The sequence below is a fragment of the Coregonus clupeaformis genome, chromosome 8 (genome assembly GCF_020615455.1).
Source record: "Coregonus clupeaformis isolate EN_2021a chromosome 8, ASM2061545v1, whole genome shotgun sequence".
In the NCBI taxonomy this organism is placed as follows: Eukaryota; Metazoa; Chordata; class Actinopteri; order Salmoniformes; family Salmonidae; genus Coregonus; species Coregonus clupeaformis.
In genome coordinates this window covers 24032035-24053595 of record NC_059199.1, presented here as the reverse complement: position 1 = coordinate 24053595, position 21561 = coordinate 24032035, and the positions used below count along the sequence as shown (strand labels likewise).

Genomic DNA, 21561 nt, shown 5'->3' with positions numbered 1-21561 from the left:
TAATAAACTGAATGATAAACACTGAAATGAACACAGCTGAAGTGCTCCTTTGGAAAGTTCAGGAAGTCATCTAGATTCTATGGCTCCTTCCTGTTTCAAAGCAGTGCCACACTTGGGTTGACATGAAGGGTTTCCAGGTGGAAGGATTTGTTACCTTTTCATTTCGTGGTGCTGTGGACTGCATCATCAAATTAATGGCGGAGAGCAGTCATTTACGGGTGCATTAGCTGATCTTTATGTCCTCATAAAGATTGAGTAAATGGTCTGAGACTGCGCTAGAATTAAAACCAGCAGGCCTTGCTGCTCTATGGAACTGGATCAGCTCACCCCATACTGCTGGGTGAATATGCTCAGTACTTTGAGAACCATTTGACCCATTTCAGTTCACCACAAAGCTAGGACATTCTATTCCCTCAAAAAGGCCTTCAAGTTCTGACAAAAACTTTCAGCGTAAGCTTTAGTCATCCAAACAAACAATGTGTCAAAGTCCAGTCAAGCACCTCAAACTACCTCAAACTACATCCATATGTGAACAAACACGAGCTGCATAAGCAACATTTGTTACAGTTTGACTAAAATAAGACCAGCCTCAGGAGTTTTTGCAAAAATGCCCATCTCACAAAGGAGAACAGAGAGTTTGACTAATTACCTCCTCACATACACTGACCATTAATCTACCTCAGACTGCATAAATATAACATGAGGCAAGAATCATAAAGAAACCGATTGTACAGAGACTGACAAAATACTTTTTTTCTAACAAAATACTTTTCTTTTAACAAAATACTTTTATTTTGAGCTGGTGCCAAAAAATCCTATGTTTTTCCTACAGACGCCCAATAAGACACAACACACTCCAGTTATGACTTCCCCCATCGCAATATTGCTTCCTGAGAGGAAGAAAGTCAATTTCATGGTTTCCAATGAAAACAGATGCGCACTGATAGCCTGGCCATGGGACAATAGAGTACACCTCGCTTTCACCCCTACCTATACAATCCTATTTACACAGTTCAGCAAGATCAAAAATAAGATAACCAACGTGCGCCAATTTCGCTGTGGTCTCGGTGTGAATGAAAGCGCTCACACACGGTGCAACACATTATGGCTCATTTACTTTATCGCAGACCACGAAATATTTTACCAGCACACCAATTAAAACCTGTCTACTTGACTCATTTTCAGAGGCACCTGATGAGCCTAATGTAGTTAATATAAACCTTGAGTGAAACCCCCCACAGCACCCATAAAATAATAAGAAACAATGTGTCTCGTGGTTTCAACGTGTAACGTTTTTTGTGAATACCTCAGCTCTGTGGCATCTAAGCCCGTAGACCGTGACAGAGATCTTTCTGCACACAGCCCTCTATGGATTCCCAAGTCTACCGTTCGGAATACTGCCTGCCCCCAGGTGGTAATTGGGAAATTCCTCGGCCCCGTTAAACAGCTTTTGATATGCACGGGAAACCCTAGATTCTTTGTCAGCTCGGAAACCCAATATGCTGGGAAATGGGCTTCACCTGCGAGTCATTTTTTGTGAGGAGGGAAACTGAAAGATTTGCTGCAGCACAACAGGTTTCTTCCCTTAAGTCACAGTGGAAATAGGAGGCTGTAACAGGCATGGCTGAACAGAAACAAGCACAGGGTGGTTTTAAGTGCATAGGCCTATATAAAACAAGTATTGTATTCTATAGCCCTAAGACCTCTAGCTATTACAAAAAAAGTATCAGTAATCTAGAATTCCCACATCCAGGAGCAACGTTCTTATTTGACTACCATATATCAAGTCCACTATCCACACAAATAACACTGGGCCAGTCAAAATGGTGCCCGTGTAAACATGAATGGTAGGTCTCTTCAGGGGGCAGCTCTGTGAGGGGAGGATGTTGCTTGTTTAACAATGGTGGGGAGAGAGGGGAAGGGGCATAGAAAAGTTTCAATCCTCAGCAAACCACTGACCCCCTAATTGATATCGTCTAAAGTGGAAAAGTACCATGCAGTGTTCGCAAATTCACCATTTGGCCGGTTCTGACTTGTCTGAATGATGTTTGAGACGCGCTGTTCCTTTGTCCTGCCTTTGTACCCGCTTAGCTTTCATTTCACACATCCCTGACTAACTCAGCAACAGACTCTTTTTCACAAAGGAACTTTTCAGTAAAGGTTTGAACAGTCCTTCCTTTCGCATTCCAGTACGCCGGAAAATAACATTTTCAGCGACAAACGTCTCCAGTAAAATTTGTATGAGGACGATAGTGGAAGAGCGGTTAACAAATCATTGGCTCATATCACCTAAAGAGAGATTGATGAGGGGAGGGAGAGAGAGTGAGAGAGAGAGAGAGAGAGCACAAAAGAGAAAGAATATGAGGGGAGATTTGAAAGCCTCAGGTAAGAGCAATTACTGCAGCCAACACACAGACACACATTTCCACCGGCGTCATCAGTTTCACCTTTAATTAATAGCCGGACCAAACCTGGCTCACACAGTAACCTCTGCTAAAGGCACATTAAAGCAAGATGAGGCACTTTCAATCTCAATCATGGGGAAAATGAGCAGGCCTGCCCACGGTCGGCTCCAGACGATCACACTGAAAAAAAATTGCACTTTCCCAAGAGCTCATTCCCCAAGTCTGAGTAACCCTCCCATTACTCGTTGATCTTAATATAAAACAGATCGGATTTCCATTCCTGTAGTAAAATCCCTGGTGGCCGTGTGGGGGGGAAATGTTTAATTTGCCTTCTGGCCTCAAAGACGTAGATTCCACCTTTCTGACTTCACCTGTAGCACATTAATAATCTCTTACTTAGCTTTTAGCCTACAGGTGTAAGAGAGGCCTGCTTTTTCGGGAAAAATAAGGAAATTAATACTTTTGCTCCCAGGCTGGCAGGTATGCTTGGCTATTCTCGATGGGGCCTGTACACATTAGGCAGAGTATGCAGGATGGATATTGCAGGAAGCAGGCCTTGGGTTCTGTTCAAAGTGCTCATCTCTTCGGCTTGATATGCAACACTCGAGTGCGATTGGACTCTTCCTGAACATGGGACTGGCTCAGCTGGCCCGCGTGTGGTCCAGATTCGGAGCGCCGTACCATTCTGCCGGGAGCTGTCAGCAACTGAAAGGCATTCCTGCCTGATGAAAAGCTATCGGAGGAGGAATGCTGAGAGGACATGCCAAGTCCTCTTCTTGGAGAGAGAAAACAGGCCTTCACGTTTTACTTATATCTTAATACGAGCCAGAGGGAGGGAATGGATGAGGATGGATACTTTTCACCAAAGATTCATTTCTGATTACTGCATTGTTTGAATAAGAAGAGGAATGTATAATTTGACTGTGACATGAACAATGACTGAACCAAATCCTCTTAACAGTATTCAGCTTTATATTCCAAGAACTCGATTCAAAGTGTTCACATGAAAACAAGTTATGTAAAACAGAAGCAAACACCTGGGCCACGGGGGAGGCTTCCCGGCAGACCTTTACAGTACACTGCTTAGGTACACAAACCTCCAAGCATGCAGAGAGGCACAAACACATGAAGCGGCATGTGTTCTCACATGTACACAGACACAGACACACATGCTCCCTCGCATGCCCTAGCTCCCAGCCCCCCTGACCACCCTCTAACTCCCATATTAGTTGGAGTGCAGGGCTCAACAGCAGGAGATGAATGCACCCTTTCAGGCCACAGCTTGTCTGCCATATCCACCATTCCGCCACAAATACAGGTGCTGCAGGCTAGCTACTCCCTGGATGAATAAAGGAGAGAAGAGGAGAGGTCATCTCTATCTTACAGCATACATAAGCACTCAGAAGACCATATGTTATGACACGGACCAATGTTCTGCACTGCTGACTGCACTTTGTAAACAAAGCATGGGCTACTGCTTGAGCCATTGTACAATATGTATTTTTATGGTTTCTACTTTGCCCACACAGTAGCACAATACAGATTATTAAATTTATGGTCATTGCCTCTCCTGGTCCAAAAGGTATACAAAACATTTAAACTGTAGATTCATCTAATACCTTCTCAAGACTGACCTATTTGTATTGTTGGGCTATATCCCCAAAATCATTTTAGGCACAAAGGCGAGCAAAGAAGTCACCAGTCACCTCGACTCATGTGCTTCAGCCTAAGCCAGCCATACTAAACCACTATGCTAGCTAGCATTACCTCTGATCCATGCCACTGTTGCCATCGTGTCACAAGGCACTTCTCAATCACACTTCAAACAGTCTGCGATCCCCTTCAGTGTGTCAGGATAAAGGCATGGCTTCAATCACCATCGCTCAAAGTCTTTGTGTTTGGTTCCCTGGGCCTCTAAAAGAGCTATGGCATCCAGGGAGGGGGGCGTGATGGATAAATTAGCTGCTGGTTCAAAGTTTAATTTAATCCAGATTCTAAGCCTCGGTCAGAGTGGTAAAAAAAGTTGCTGTGTGCGCCTTTGTCCGGCTTCCATCCAGGCTTTTAACCCTTTTCTTAACAGGAAACTCATGAGTTCTTCAGAGCCAGCGCATTAACCCCATGCAGCCAGGAAGGGCCGTGACATGAAAGAGCTTCTAGGAGCGATGGGTCAAAGGTGACCTGACCACAATGTCATATTGTCTTCCTCACAACATAAAGCAGAAGAGTGGCTCTTTGGGGGGGATTTCCTTGTCTCTTGGTAGCCAAGGCGCAATGGAGATTGCATTTGACTTTTGAGGATTTGTTGAATTTTTAATTGATAACATCCAATTTTATAGGCATGGACAGGCAAGTTTTGTGTTGACGTAACAAGATTATTTTCCAAATGTAGTATTAGTATTTAGAGTTTACTGTCATTTCCAATCTTATTCCTTTCATTTACCGTAAGAAAACTTAAGAATGGACCGGTGGGATGTGGAAAAGTTAATGCTCTTTCACCCACACTCAAGCTCGTTTATACATATGGCCTTTTCCCCACCCATTTATCAATTTGTGCATAAAAAAGTATGACCTGCCAAATTCCTCCAAAGCTCAGTCCATCTCTCACTGCCCCACTGCTGCAAATGTGCCCTTATCTGGAGAAATAAAAGCCATATGTATGAGGGAGGGTGGATGGGTGGAAGGGACGATTTCACCGCTTCAGTGGCTGATCTGCTTCAACCCTCACAGTGCAGCAATTTAATTCCCATCCAACCCTTCCGTTAAGAGGATTTGGGTTCAGGAGAGTCAGGAGGGCTCTGCACTCTGGTGGGGAGGGGGTCGACAGTACGAAGAGGGTGGGCAGCAAGGGATAGGGAGAAGAAAAGAGAGATTGGCTAAGAAGAGGATGAAAGAAAGAACAACGAGGGAGAGAGTTAGTGGAGAGAGAGTTGCCATAGGGGTGATGATGCTAGTTCCTCTGAGAGCAGTGGGGATCTGTTAATCTGTTTGTGTACCTGAGGGCATGATGATGCTGACTATGATGTTGACTATGAAGAGGAAGGGGAAAATAAATGGCGAGAGGTTGATGAAGGGAGCGACACATAATCAGTACCGGCAGAGGGAGGAGGAGAGAAGCAGGAGGAAACATTCATGGTGTAAGGGAGGGAAGGAGGGATGGAGGACTCGGAGCGAGGGCGTCAGGTGGTGATCTCTGATCCCATTATCCAGGGCTAATCCAGCAGAGCACACAAACCGACGCTGGCACAAAAAATAACTGGAGCATCGACCGGGTCTCAGCACAACCTGCAAGAACTGTGATCCAGGACCAGAGGGGATAGTAGTTATCTGGTCGGGTAGCCATGCCCCGTTGCTACGTTCAAACACTGATCCAGAGACAGGTCTAAAGTTTCACACTGAGGCACTAGACCTCACCGCAAGCTACAAATGTTGACTGCACTATGAGGTAAGATGGAAACAATAACAACCTTAAAGGCATGCTCAAGTCAAGTGGCAACTTATGAAGAGTGGGAAGCCAATATCAATCTAATAGCCGATTAATGAGACATGATCACATCAAGGTCCTGGGAGCTGGGATAGTTGCCTTATAGGTTTGCACAGTCACAGACTACTCAATAGTGCATCATAGAGACATTAAAACATTGACCTAAACCTCAGATGGTCAGTTGCTCATAGAGCAAAGCTGCTCTGAATGATACCACAGCTTTAAATATGTTTTGGTAACACTACGGTGCGGGGGACACACGTACTACCCTTTCACACAGTCACACAATTACTGGGTGGATTATCAATTTAGGAAGTCATCCGGGGTATAGTGGCACATGCTGAAGATTAGCTAATTTAGCCAGCGTTCAGGGAGCGATTCACAGGAAGAGATCAAACACCACTCTACAGAGAGGAAGCCATTTGAGTGTGTGTGTGACGCTTGACAGAACACTACCGCTCCATCCGATTCGGTTTCCATGTTTGTTGAAACAAATCGCTCCACAACAAAAGGGAACTAATTTCCTCCCCATGTTTTACATATGCACACCAGCTGCTGGGAGTCAACTGAAAAACAATGTATCCACAGTTAGTTCACAAAGTAGAGGTAAACAACTCACAAGGTTCTGGACAACATCATCTACAGCACATTATGTAGACAACTTTTGTAAACCAGCCATAATAGACCAGCCTTTTCCGGTCTCAGTTTATTGTATTTCATGCAATAAAGTTATCAAATGACAAAGCCCATAGGCATATAAGCTATCCTCTGAATACATATATCAGGGCTTTTACAAAAAGTGGGTTTGCTTGGATTCTATGGAGCTTTTATGTAACTGTTCAAAGCAGCGCTCTAGCCCTGAGCTCATATTTGAGAAAGATGAGGCAAAAGGTCTCATTCAAATTCCATTCTGTGTAAATAATTGAGTTGTGGCAACAGAAATAGGTCCTGTACCAGTACCACGGCTTAGCTTCTTTCTCAATCTTTAATGATTATGTGGCAGAAGGAGCATTTTCCCCCTCAGGACCCTTGGAGAAGCCCACTTTATCAAGACATAAAACACACTTTTGATCAAGAGACACACCCACGCATGCACACACACGGCCAGAACTTCCAAAATGGACCATTTTGTCCTCCATCAGGAACCAGCGATTATGATTGCTGACAAAACTGTGCAGCTAAAAACAGCTTTAATGTATCTGCCAAACCTCACTCTCGCTACACAGCCCAATTATATCCCTCTGCTGTAATTCCTGAAGAATGTGTGGTTATGAAGTCTGCAGTCTCGCTTTCCCTGAGTTCCTGAAACAACACAAGGCCCTTGTGCTCCACCCTCTGTCTTACTGCCTCCATATGGATGGGCAGAAGATGCTGAGGATACAGTAGAAGAAGCATTCTGATTGGTCCCAGAGATACACCGAGCACCTAGACAGTGTTTCATTGGTTACCAGAAACTTCAAACACAACTTTAGAGCCTTTGAATAGGTCTCAGTAGTTGGTATGCGAAACACTTTGAAGGCCAGACCTCTAAGCAGGAACAGAAGAGATGTAGAGCGCTGTAAAGCTGGAGAGCAGAAATTGTGGTGGTACACACCACACTAAAGGGGAGCCACTACTATACCCCACACAAGTACAGATGTCTTTAAAGTATTTGTAGCCTAGACCCCAACAAAACCTGTCAAGATGCCTTATGTGGTCAATAAGTCACACGTAGTGATGGGAAGCCACACAAAAAGACAAAAGGGTAACAGAATGCTTCAAAAGATGCCAAGAACTCCAGAACAATCTGAGGAGGTTCTGAGGACTGTAAGTCTGTACCTAATATCTAGGCCAAGGCACTGGCTGGTAGGGTATGTCAGGTCTGGTATTTTACTAAGCCTTGGCGCTGAGGATGAGTTCTGGGAGACAGCCATGAGGTTCCACTGTCTCTGAAGGATATCCTGGGTCTGGAGTCAGGGAAGTTGGCCGTCATTCCAGCCAGCCACTGAATCACTTGATTAAGCAAATGATTATCATCAAAGTCATCAAGCCTCACTCCTCCAGGCTAACCGGTTTAAGCATAGCATGACAATGCCAAGATTAGAAAAGCAATTACCTTGGCCCAGTCTCGCCGAAATCAGGGATGGGAGAAAACGGGCAGCTGTTTTTTTATCAGAGATATGATATACACACTATCAAAAGTGACAGATTGGGAAAGTGGATTTCCAATGAGGTCACGGGGGGCCAGAATTTGTGTAACGCCATCCACTCGACAGCCCGCTGCTGACTCTTGTTTGTTTGGAGGCTTTCCTTGAAATGTTCTACCCATTAGGACTTTGCGGTCGCGTCAAAGGGACAGCGAGTGCTCAGTGGCATTTGCATTTAAAATCAAAATGGATTTCATCTGACACGGTTCTCTAACGCCTCCTCCCCCGTTTAATAAGAGTGCCCTCGTTCTCTCTCTCGGTAATGGAAGAGTTACAGGACACTGGACATGGCTGCGCCGGGTTTATAGTTGGTGTTTAGTACACAGATCGGTGTTACAGAGTGCATTAGTAAAGATTAACTTGTGCTAGCAGAGCCAGTGCATTAATGCGTCTGAGCATGTCGAAGACTGCACAGGGGTTGAGGTGCATTTTGACCCGCAGTGATTAAAGATTCACCGAAATACTTTCCGTCTTGTCTAGCCAGGTCTTACATTTGACCTGTACCATGCTTGTCCCATTCCATTGCTACTGTTGGTTCGCCCTTTTCTGGATGACGAATTGTCTGGCTTTGTTTGAGGACGTGGCCAGAGTTTAGGCCTTTTAGTCCAATATATACAGTGCCTTCAGAAAGTATCTATACCCCATGACTTATTCCACATTTTGTTGTGCTACACACAATACCCCATAATGACAAAGTGAAATATGTTTTTAGACATTTTTGCAAATGTATTGAAAATGAAATACAGAAATATCATTTACATAAGAATCCCCTTTGGCAGCGATTACAGCTTTGAGTCTTTCTGGGTAAGTCTCTAAGAGCTTTGCACACCTGGATTGTACAATATTTGCCCATTATTCTTTTCAAAATTCTTCAAGCTCTGTCAAATTGGTTGTTGATCAATGCTAGACAAACATTTTCAAGTCTTGCCATAGATGTTCAAGCAGATTTAAGTCAAAACTGTAACTCTCCCACTCAGGAACATTCACTGTCTTCTTGGTAAGCAACTCCAGTGTAGATTTGGTCTTGTATTTTAGGTTATTGTCCTGCTGAAAGGCGAATTCATCTCCCAGTGTCTGGTGGAAAGCAGACTGAACCAGGTTATGCTTTGCCTATGCTTAGCTCCATTCTGTTTCTTTTTATCCTGAAAAACTCCCCAGTCCTTAACGATAACAAGCATACCCATAACATGATGCAGCCACCACTATACTTTAAAGTATGCAGAGTGATTCTCAATAATGTGTTGCATGGGATTTGCCCCAAACATAACACTTTGTATCCAGGACAAAAAGTGAATTGCTTTGCCACATTTTTTGCAGTATTACTTTAGTGCCTTGTTGCAAACAGGATGCATGTTTTGGAATATTTTTTATTCTGTACAGGCTTCCTTCTTTTCACTCTGTCAATTAGGTTTGTATCCTCAGTTTTCTCCTACAACAGCCTCTGTAAATGTTTTAAAGTCACCATTGGTGAAATCCCTGAGCGTTTTCCTTCCTCTCTGGCAACTGAGTTAGGAAGGACGCCTCTATCTTTGTAGTGACTGGGTGTATTGATACACCAGCCAAAGTGTAATTAATAACTTCACCATGCTCAATGTCTGCTTTTTATTTTTACCCATCTACCATTAGGTGCCCTTCTTTGCGAGGCATTGGAAAACCTCCCTGGTCTTTGTGGTTGAATCTGAGTTTGAAATCCACTGCTTGACTGAGGGACCTTGTACAGAGATGAGGTAGTCATTCAAAAATCATGTTAAACACTATTACTGCACACAGAGTGAGTCCATGCAACTTATTATGTAACTCGCTAAGCCGATTTTTACTTCTGAACTTATTTAGCTTGCCATAAGAAAGGGGTTGAATACTTATTGACTCAAGACATTTCAGCTTTTCATTTTTAAATAATTTGTAAAAAGAAATAAATAAAAGAAAAAAGAAAAAGAAATCCACTTTGACATTATGGGGTATTGTGCGTAGGCCAGTGACAAAAACAATAACTACATTTAATCAATTTTAAATATAGGCTGTAACACAACAAAGTGTTGAAAAAGTAAAGGGGTGTGAATACTTTCTGAAGGCACTGTATGCTCCAAAAAAGTGTGCCAATTTTCATGCTTCTACAATTTGGTATAGAAGCATTGGCACACTTGTATAATTTTCTGAGCTCAATAGAACCTGATATAGTACTTTTTCACCCGAGCCCCATGGGGTCTACATGTGTATCCTTTAAGATCTCTAGCTGTATTGCCATTGTATATATAACATATTACACTCTGTGCACCAGCTTTCCAATATGGCCGCCAAACGTCTCCATGAGGCCAAATTAAGAGCGCTTTCACATGGCCAAAACTATTTAACTAACAGGTATGATAAAGCCCATTGCTGGCTTAGAATGATTGAGGTGGTGCAGAAGACCAAACAAAATGAAACAGGTTTGCCATTTATAGATATTTTTTCAAATATGACATCCTCTGTAGCTCAGCTGGTAGAGCACGGCGCTTGTAACGCGAAGGTAGTGGGTTCGATCCCCGGGACCACCCATACACAAAAATGTAAGCATGCACGACTGTAAGTCGCTTTGGATAAAAGCGTCTGCTAAATGGCATATTATTATATTATTATTATTATACTGCTTCTAGACCATACTAGTTTGGGTGAACTATTCCTTTAATGCACTCTGCAATGAAAAACTGAACTGAAGTCAAGCTTTGGCGTCTGTTATCTCTAGTGTCGGTTTTTACATTTGTTTTTGGATACTGAGGTTTTGACACATTTCGGCTTGCACTCTGTAACACCACTGACTGCCAAATAGAGGTAATTTTACTATCTATGGCATTAGTGTGAGCTATTCAGAAATGTGTGTGGCAAATGTATGTCTGCATCTTTCTGAGAGGCTTTTCAATGGTTCTTCACAGCATATGAAACTGGCTGTCAACTTCTTGTAAAGGGGAACTTCATTACTTTTAAAGGAGAAGTATTTTTTTTATATGGTTTTGGTTGTTGATTAAATATGTTCCCCAAACAAATACAAACATTTAAATCTATTTTTGGGGCTATGTAGGCCCAACACAGGGGAAGCTGTATTTTCACTATTACATTTACATTTTAGTCATTTAGCAGACGCTCTTATCCAGAGCGACTTACAGTTAGTGAGTGCATACATTTTCATACTGGTCCCCCGTGGGAATCGAACCCACAACCCTGGCGTTGCAAGCGCCATGCTCTACCAACTGAGCGCCACCTTGGAGGGAAATTATTCGTTTGAAAAACATTTCCCTGCGGTACGGTGTACCTAGACAGAGAACTAAAGTACTTCCTGTTTTTGTCAAACTGTTCCTATGAGAACCACTACTCTTTGCTGAATATTCATGAGTGCTCCATCAGGGACTTTAATTCAGCGCCAATGAGTAGAAACGTTTACACACGACCACAGCATTTGGATGAGAGGTGCTATTTTGAAAGCCTGTAACAAATTTCCATCCATTTCTTTACGGAAGTTCGTCAAACCCTCTGGAATCTGGGAGATTTCTAATGAAAACATGAAATTACGAGATTATAATGTATAATTTGTGATCCGTAACACACCCTGCTTAGAGTGTATGATTTACACCCTGCAGCTGATTCAGTGTTGCATTGAATCAAGTCAGGGTTTATAATGGAAACACCCGACATTAAAGTACATTTTTCTGCTTGGCGGAGCACAGTACAGATTTCAATTAGGTGCTTTTTAGAACCGATAAAACGTGCTCATAAATATGAGTGAGCACAGATGTGTTAAATGCGGCATGTCGTTTTCCAGAGCAATCTTGGGAGTGAGATGGAAAAAGTTAAACTGACGTCATACCTCCTTCATATATCTCCCATTTTTGGATAACACCCCACAGATGGAGCACATTCCCAGTCAGATTCCCAGTCAGATCCTTGTCTATACTGGAGAACAGAGCCAATAGGGACAAGGAGAGGCTTCCAAGCAACTTTGATTTCACAAGCAGCAGATATACAACAGCAGACCAACAAGCTTGACCACAAACTATGAAACTCTGAGCTAATAAGATTTCTGTAACTTTTAATGGCGTTCGTGTGCCCAAGTCCGAGCAAGGAGTTGGAGAGTGTTGGTCAAAGTTTCTGTTTTTAATGAAGTGACTTGAGAGTAATTCCGTGCCACATAAAATACGATTTGAGTGTGAAAGGAGGCACAGACTCAAGACTGTCCACCCAGATGTATTCACTGTGTTCTCCTCTTTACTGACCCTGAAACACAATGGAGATGGCCTTTCTTTATTTGTGGTTACAGTAAAAACTAAATTGTACACATTCACATACAATTTTGACGTTCAATTTTACCTCACTCAAAACAACGATCGAATGCATTGCATGAAAGTCCAAATAGCGTTCAAAACATCAACAGGAGATAATAGCATGCAATAGATTTTTTGATCATTAATTTTTCAAAGCACTAATTGCTTTTTTGACACAATGCAATGGGTATTTCTCTTGGCAACCCAGATTTACTGGGGATAGTATTAGGCAGTAAAGCACCAGACGGAGGGAGACCCGTTCGCTAAAAGGGAGACCAAATTCACACTCTCCTCTTCTTTGAAAGTGTAAGCAGGTTGCAGGCAGAATAGTACAGGAAGAAAGCAGACAGGTTAAACACATGGTTTTCCCTGCTTTTCTTTTCTTTGTCACAACCACAGAACTTCCACCGCAATCCTCTGAAGGAACTTTTCATTTGCTAAGCTAATTAAGGGGCGAGAGAGAGAGAGAGAGAGATGGGCTGCTTTATAAACAGTTACTGTTTTCAACGAAAACTTGACATCCATGTTAAGAAAGGTGAGGAGTCACTAGTTTGTCAACACAAATTTGTCAAATTGTGGCTCCTACTGTCTACATGCACGGTGGCAGGGGCTAAAGTTAAACCACTGTCCATGTGCTGCGTCTCCCTAATGTGTTTTCCTCATGCCTAGAAGGCTGGACAGTGTCTTTAATAAACACACACACGCACACACGCACACACACACACAACCACAGCCTCATGAAAGAATCCCTTCCAACTAGTCAAGAGAAGAGAGGGTGGGGGGAAAGCTGTTCCTTTCAAACAAATGCACATACGTCCTGCAGATGTTTGCGAGGCCAACACAAACACTCGCTTCTTGAGTGTCAGCAAAGCAGAGCGTGGTGCTGCATCTCTCTTCTTCAAAAAAAAACATTTTGCCTTCATTCTTTTCAGCTGTCTTAAAAGGGAATAATAATGCAACTGTTCTCAGGGTAACTCAAGACACAGCGGTAATGTCGAGCAGCGTCTTAGCCTTGGGGGTGGGGTCTACAAAGCAGGGCTGTATGGCTGATGACAAAAGAAGAGCGCATGAGGACAGACGCCTTCCTTCAGAGGCCCAAGGAGCCAAAGCCTGTATAGTCCATTAGAGATTACATAACGTTTGGCAGATAGGGAGATTGAAAATGCTAACTTTGAAAGGTCACGCCCCTCACCCCGTTTGACCTAAAATCATGAAATTAGGTACATAGGTCCCTCTCCTCACAAGGAACAAATGCCTCAGGGACCCATAAGGTCAGCCATGATGGATATTCCGCCATTTAGAATTTTGGGCTAAACTTTTAAAACGCTACTCTTCTGTCAACGAATGACCGATCTGCATGAAACTTGATGTTTATTTATTTATTTTAATTTAACCTTTATTTAGATGTCAAAGCAAATCAAATCAATGTTTATTTGCCACATGCGCCGAATACAACAGGGGTAGACATTACAGTGAAATGCTTACTTACAAGCCCTTAACAAACAATGCAGTCAACAAAAAAAAAGTGTTAAATAAAAAATAGATAAGTAAAAAAATTAAAAATTGCAAATAATTCAAGAGCAGCAGTAAAATAAAATAACAGTAGGGAGGTTATATACAGGGGGTACCGGTGCAGAGTCAATGTGCGGTGGCACCGGTTAGTCAAGGTAATTGAGGTAATATGTACATGTGGGTAGAGTTAAAGTGACTATGCATAAGTAATAAACAGAGTAGCAGCAGCGTAAATGAGAGGGGTGGGGTTATGCAAATAGTCCGGGTAGCCATGCTTAGCTGTTCAGGAGTCTTATGGCTTGGGGGTAGAAGCTGTTAAGAAGCATTTTGGACCTAGACTTGGCGCTCCGGTACCGCTCGCCACGCGGTAGCAGAGAGAACAGTCTATGACTAGGGTGGCTGGAGTCTTTGATAATTTTTAGGGCCTTCCTCTGACACCGCCTTGTATAGAGGTCCTGGATGGCAGGAAGCTTGGCCCCAGTGATGTATTGGGCCGTACGCACGACCCGCTGTAGTGCCTTGCGGTCGGAGGCCAGGCAGTTGCCATACCAGGCGGTGATGCAACCAGTCAGGATGCTCTCGATGGTGCAGCTGTATAATTTTTTGAGGATCTGAGGACCCATACCAAATCTGTTCAGTCTCCTGAGGGGGAATAGGCTTTGTCATGCCCTCTTCACGACTGTCTTGGTGTGTTTGGACTATGATAGTTTGTTGGTGATGTGGACACCAAGGAACTTGAAGCTCTCAACCTGTTCCACTCCAGCCCTGTCGATGAGAATGGGGGCATGCTCAGTCCTCTTTTTTTTCCCTGTAGTCCACAATCATCTCCTTTGTCTTGATCACGTTGAGGGAGAGGTTGTTATCCTGGCACCACACGGCCAGGTCTCTGACCTCCTCCCTTATAGGCTGTCTCATCATTGTCGGTGATCAGGCCTACCACTATTGTGTCGTAGGCAAACTTAATGATGGTGTTGGAGTCGTGCCTGGCCATGCAGTCATGGGTGAACAGGGAGTACAGGAGGGGACTGAGCACGCACCCCTGAGGGGACCCTGTGTTGAGGATCAGCGTGGCAGATGTGTTGTTACCTACCCTTACCACCTGGGGGCGGCCTGTCAGGAAGTCCAGGATCCAGTTGCAGAGGGAGGTGTTTAGTCCCAGGAGGATTGATAAAGCCCTCTTCTAGTCACCTTAAAAGAGACTGGGAGTCTGGTTCTAAAACTGCACAGAGGCAGGGTGTACAAATATTCAGAAAAGTTGCAAGAATCTACAGGAATATCAATAAAGTTGGTTGAAAATTGTATACTGTATCTAGAGGAATAGGAAATGAAAAAGGCCTGGCATCTGTGGTTCTGGGCCTGCTAGCGAATGCAGTTTGTGTATTGATGTTGTTATTGTCTTCTTTAATACAGAAGCCAAAGACAGCCTCAGGTGTGGAGCTGGCAGGAGTGTGGGGTGATCCAGCGGTCACCTAGCAGCCTGTGCTACTCTGCGCACAACATGACTTCAAATCAGGTGAACACAAAACAAATGGCCAAAAAATGAAGCTCTGACGTGCTGTGTAGTTCTATCCATGGATACATTTCCCCTGACCCCCTTGTTTACGTGCCAGTGTTATTTAAGGACACGGGATCATAAAGCATACAATGCACATCTATAAGCACATAATAAACATTGCTTTATAGCTACATAGCTACATTATTACAACTTAATGTAGGTATTCATGCATTTATGGTGTGCTTATAGTTGTGTAATGCTTTATGATATACAGTTTGAAAACAATCATATATTTTGTTATATACAAAGTGTATAGAAAACACTAAAATTCCATTCCACTTTTGAGGTTTTTCCCACTCATTTTCCTTGAATGTCCCAAGATTCAATGGCCAATTCCATTTTTGAGTTATTACTTTGAGGTCCTGCTTCAGACACTGACACAGCGCTACCCTCACATAAATCATCCATTTGAAAAGGAGGTGAACACCCATGCTTCCCACCAATACATGACAAAAATGTAATGCTCCCAAATCTGGCAACTAGCGGAACCCAAAGCATAGCTAGGGCCCAACCTTCTTTGGATCCGGGTTACATTTACATTACATTTACGTCATTTAGCAGACGCTCTTATCCAGAGCGACTTACAAATTGGTGCATTCACCTTATGATAGGCAGTGGGACAACCACTTTAAATTTTTCTATTTTTCAAATGTTATAATTTTTAATTTTTAGAGTATTTTTTAATTTTAATTTGTTTTATATATATATATATATTTTTTTTTTTTTTTTGGGGGATTTTATACTATCCCAGGTATTCCTTAAAGAGGTAGGGTTTCAAGTGTCTCCGGAAGGTGGTCAGTGCCTCCGCTGTCCTGGCGTCGTGAGGGAGCTTGTTCCACCATTGGGGTGCCAGAGCAGCGAACAGTTTTGACTGGGCTGAGCGGGAACTGTGCTTCCGCAGAGGTAGGGGGACCAGCAGGCCAGAGGTGGAAGAACGCAATGCCCTTGTTTGGGTGTAGGAACTGATCAGAGCCTGAAGGTAAGGAGGTGCCGTTCCCCTCACAGCTCCGTAGGCAAGCACCATGGTCTTGTCGCAGATGCGAGCTTCAACTGGAAGCCAGTGGAGTGTGCGGAGGAGCGGGGTGACGTGAGAGAACTTGGGAAGGTTGAACACCAGACGGGCTGCAGCGTTCTGGATGAGTTGTAGGGGTTTAATGGCACAGTTACAGGAAATAAAGTCACTGTAAAAAAAATTGCAGAGGGGGGCCGGTCAGGGCATTATATATCACCTTCGACTATGACTGTGTCCCAATTGGCACCCTATTCCCAATAGATAGTTCAAATTTGGACTTTGCAGCTGGCACATCTAGGGGAATTTGTTCAGTTCTGCCTCCAGGGTAAGATTCATGACAATAAACGTCAACCAGCTAATTAACACATAGATTTGCCTGGTGGTTATCAGCCAAACCACTTGATTGCCATGTCAACAGGGGTGCCAACATTGAGAATCAATGTCACGCGTCGAGTTTCATTGAGGCGGATACACGCATCGCACTGCTGCAGGGTACACACAGATAGAGAGAAGCGATAGATTGATAGGGGGAGGGAGAAGGAGGGGGCTTATGGTAGTCAAACATACATAGGGCTGTAACAATTTATGTGTGAGCAGTTCGCCCGGTCATTGTCATGTCCACATAGCCATGGATCATACCTTTGTAGGCTACAACCCAAAGGACCAAGGGGTCAAAGAAAATGACAGGTTGGGAGGCTCTCTTCACAAATGCCTGATGACAACGTTCTTCGAAACAACAAAAATACAAAGTAACATGGCCACTTTTGTGTTTTTGTGAGCTTTGAGTTTCTCTCCAACAGTATCCAATGGAGTGAGACCTTATGAGTCAAGCAAACATAAGGGCTTCTGGTTCTGAGGCTCATCTATTAAAACGTGCGCTCTGGGGGTGACCTCATGCAAAACAATGACTCATTAAAACACTGGTGTCTGAATCAGCTAATTGGACAACCATTCAGAGAGGAACGGAGCCAAGTGACAAGTCTGTAAGCCACAGAAAAAACAACAGACACTTGGAATAAGAGATCAGTTATAGCACCAAATACATGAAAGACACAAAATGCTCACTGATATTTTTCCAAGTCCATTCCAGCATTCTAGCCAATTTGTGGGATAATCAGTGTGCCCCAATTATATTACCAAACATGATGATATAGAAACAACATAATCACATAATAGTAAGTTTGGACTTCTATAATGTTTGGCTCTAATGCTGACTTTCAACTGTAACACCAGTGTTACACTTAAGCAATAAGGCCCGAGGGTGTGTGGTATATGGCCAATATACCACATCTAAGGACTGTTTTTAGCACGACACAACGCGGAGTGCCTGGATACAGCCCTTGGCCGTGGTATATTGGCCATATACCACAAACCCCCGAGGGGCCTTATTGCTATTATAAACTGGTTACCAACTTAATTAGAAGAGTTTATTTTTATTTTATTTTTTATTTAACCTTTATTTAACCAGGTAAGCCAGTTGAGAACAAGTTCTCATTTACAACTGCGACCTGGCCAAGATAAAGCAAAGCAGTGCGATAAAAACAACAACACAGAGTTACATATGGGGTAAAACTAAACAAAGTCAAAAATACAACAGAAATAAATATATATACAGTGTGTGCAAATGTAGCAAGTTATGGAGGTAAGGCAATAAATAGGCTATAGTGCAAAATAATTACAATTAGTATTAACACTGGAATGATAGATGTGCAAGAGTTAATGTGCAAATAGAGATACTGGGGTACAAATGAGCAAAATAAATAACAATATAGGGATGAGGTAGTTGGGCGGGCTAATTTCAGATGGGCTGTGTACAGGTGCAGTGATCGGTAAGGTGCTCTGACAACTGATGCTTAAAGTTAGTGAGAGAGATAAGTGTCTCCAGCTTCAGAGATTTTTGCAATTTGTTCCAGTCATTGGCAGCAGAGAACTGGAAGGAATGGAGTAAACATACATGTTTTGTCATATATACTTATATACCACGGCTTTTAGCCAATCAACATTCAGGGCTCGAACCACCCAGTGTTATACTAGGGAAATTGTGTTTTGAGGGCTTGTGAAGAGCAGAATCAACAACCTCTGCATAATCAAAACAGTTGCTTTGTGAGAAGGTGTTAAAGTTCACAGTTAGCTATTGTTATCTAAATGCCAACTGAAAAGTACCAGTGGCCTGGCTTTGGCCCCACCCACGTGAGAGCAGGTCTGCCGGAGCCATGGCCCAGTGAGACAGGGGTACAGCCCGTGTAGATGAGAAACAGAAAAGTCTGAGCCTTTTGGGTAATACACTGGGGTAAACAGCTTATTGTTACACTGCCATAAACCACTTATTTAGCCCTTGTAAACATTACAGTATATTGTTGGGTTGCCTGGAGTTGTGTCTTACTTTGATAACCAAAACGGTAAACTGAGCTGAGTAACGGAACATAAAGTAGCATAAGGATGGATATAGCTAGGTTCCTTTCCTGGTATAGTTTATGAATAGGCTAGGAAAGTTTACGCAGCCAAAATGATTTTGGAAAGGCTACATGCAGCAATGGCGTTAATTTGCATTTCACAATAATAACCTATGAAGGCCAATACCTCTAAACGACAAAGCTTCGTAAATGGAACCAGGCTGGGTTTTATTACCTCCAAAGGCCAACTGATAACAGATAGCTTATAATAAGCCGTGATTTGTAAAAAGATTCGCGTTGTCATTTCAAACCAGAAAGGGTTCCTCTGTTTTTGACCAGCAACCTGCCACGTACGTATAAATTATAGTTTCGGAGATGTTAAAATACTTCAATTAAACTAGACAAACTCTAAAAAGAATATGTATATTTTCAAAGCAACCTCTGAACGTTTAAACATTGTCAACATAGACAAACTTGACCGGCATGTATAGTTCCAAGACTAAGAAAAAATATATATGTATATTTAATATTGACTACAGTTCAAGAAATACCTCTGTCCGAAATTGAATTCACATTGCTCTTAAGTTATAATATGATAGGCTACAATGTGTCAAATTCAGGACAAGAATGGGCTACAGTCACAATTGCTCCGAGTACGTTACAGTGCAACAAACAAGAGTGAGAGGTCCAATATTCTAAGTTGTTTGCCTCCCTAGCTACACCGCAAGCAAATCGACATTTTTCACTTTTAAAACTTACCCTTTCCCCCGAGAAAAAGGCCGTTATGCCGAGGGTCAAAATTATCCAAATGTTCCTCATTATTCCGTTAATAAAATGTGCAGATACGGCCAAAATACCAAATCTTCCTCCTTCTCTCCTTTTCCTCTTCTGTTTGCGACTAAACCCCTCTCTGCTTGCACCCTCGCTCCAAGTCCTTGCGTTTCTCTCACTCTAGAGTGGAATCCCACCGGATACGTGTTGCGTTTTGTTATTCCTCCACGCACTTTTTCCTACAATAAATATATATATATATATATATATATATATATATATATATATTTTTTTTTTTTCAAACAATATATTTTTTGAGTCAAATTGCTGCGTAGGACACTTGACTTGGATGTTTCACAGTTGAATCCGGACTTGTATTCACTTAAATTATAGTAGAAACGCAAGTTAGATGTTCAGTTATAACTCGCTACGATTCGGCCATGTCACACTTCACAGAAACTCAACTGCATTGCTGTATGCATAGAGTCCGCACAGAAACTCAACTGCTTTGCTGTATGCAGAGAGAGTCGGGAAGAAAACAAAACACAGGTCAGATGAGGGAGAGCTCGTGCAATGATTGACAGTTACTTTGACCATATGGGTGCATCGTTCATTGGCATGATATACATATAATACAATTTAATAGCCTACATAATTATAAAACATTGTTTAATTTTCCAGAAAAGTACAGTTACCATTAGTCAACTATAATATAATTTATCATCTAAATGTATGGGTTATAATTATCTGCATCTTCTCTTCAATGGAGAGGCATAAATAACCATTAAATCACTGCAGTCATCTCGTCAGACCTTATAATTTCCCTGTAACAAAGTATTACTTAACTGAAATGACTGTGACAGCTTGAAACTGTTTTCCCTGATGGCCTCTATAGTCCAGTAGAGGATCATTTCAATCAATTTTCCAGTCTGTCCATTTCGGTGGTTAATTTACATGCAAAGTCTCCCCCTACTGGTATAATTCACTCCTAATGCTAGAGTGATATTAAATGGGATGCAGTTTTAGTATGCCCACTGTATGAATCATAGAATCATATCAGGCATAGAATGTCAGTAAATGACAGTGTTTGAATCTTGAATGAGCACTATGTTTAAATTGTGTGACATTATCATACTGTGAATGGCAAACATAGCTTATTACATACAAGTAACAATGCATTCATACTTTGTATCAGGCTACAGTGCTTTTTCCACATTTTGTTACGATACAGCCTTATTCTAAAATGGATTTTTAAAAAAATCTTAATCAATCTACACACAATACCCCATACTGACAAATCAAAAACAGGTTTTGTAAATTTTAGCAAATGTATAAAAATAAAAAACACAGAAATATCACATTTACATAAGTATTCATGCCGCTTCCTCAGTACTTTGTTGAAGCACCTTTGCCAGCGATTACAGCCTCAAGCCTTCTTGGGTATTACGCTACAAGCTTGGCACACCTGTATTTGGGGAGTTTCTCCCATTCTTCTCCACAGATCCTCTTAAGCTCTGTCTGGTTGGATGGGGAGTGTCGCTGCACTGCTATTTTCAGGTCTCTCCAGAGATGTTCAATCGGATTTAAGTCCGGGCTCTGGCTGGGCCACTCAAGGACATTCAGAGACTTGTCCCGAAGCCACTCCTGCGTTGTCTTGGCTGTGTGCTTAGGGTCATTGTCCTGTTGGAAGATGAACCTTCACCCCAGTCTGAGGTCCTGTGTGCTCTGGAGCAGGTACTCTGTACTTTGCTCTGTTTATCTTTCCCTCGATCCTGACTAGTCTCCCAGTCCCTGCCGCTGAAAAACATCCCCACAGCATGATGCTGCCACCACCATGCTTCACCGTAGGGATGGTGCCAGGTTTCCTCCAGACGTGATGCTTGGCATTCAGGCCAAAGAGTTAAATCTTGGTTTCATCAGACCAGAGAATCTTGTTTCTCATGGTCTGAGAGTC

The 21561-nt window shown here is 42.6% G+C and overlaps 1 protein-coding gene across 1 annotated transcript in view; it reads right to left on the bottom strand.

Annotated features, from left to right (window-relative positions):
* Window positions 1-20126, bottom strand: part of LOC121571479 (syndecan-2-A-like) — a 36471-nt gene extending 16345 nt beyond the window's left edge. Inside the window, exon 1 of the mRNA XM_041882960.2 lies at window positions 19596-20126. Within this exon, the coding sequence (XP_041738894.1) occupies window positions 19596-19655 (60 nt within the window). The 5' untranslated portion in view covers window positions 19656-20126. The remainder of the gene's footprint in view (window positions 1-19595) is intronic.
* Between the last annotated feature and the right edge of the window lie 1435 nt (window positions 20127-21561).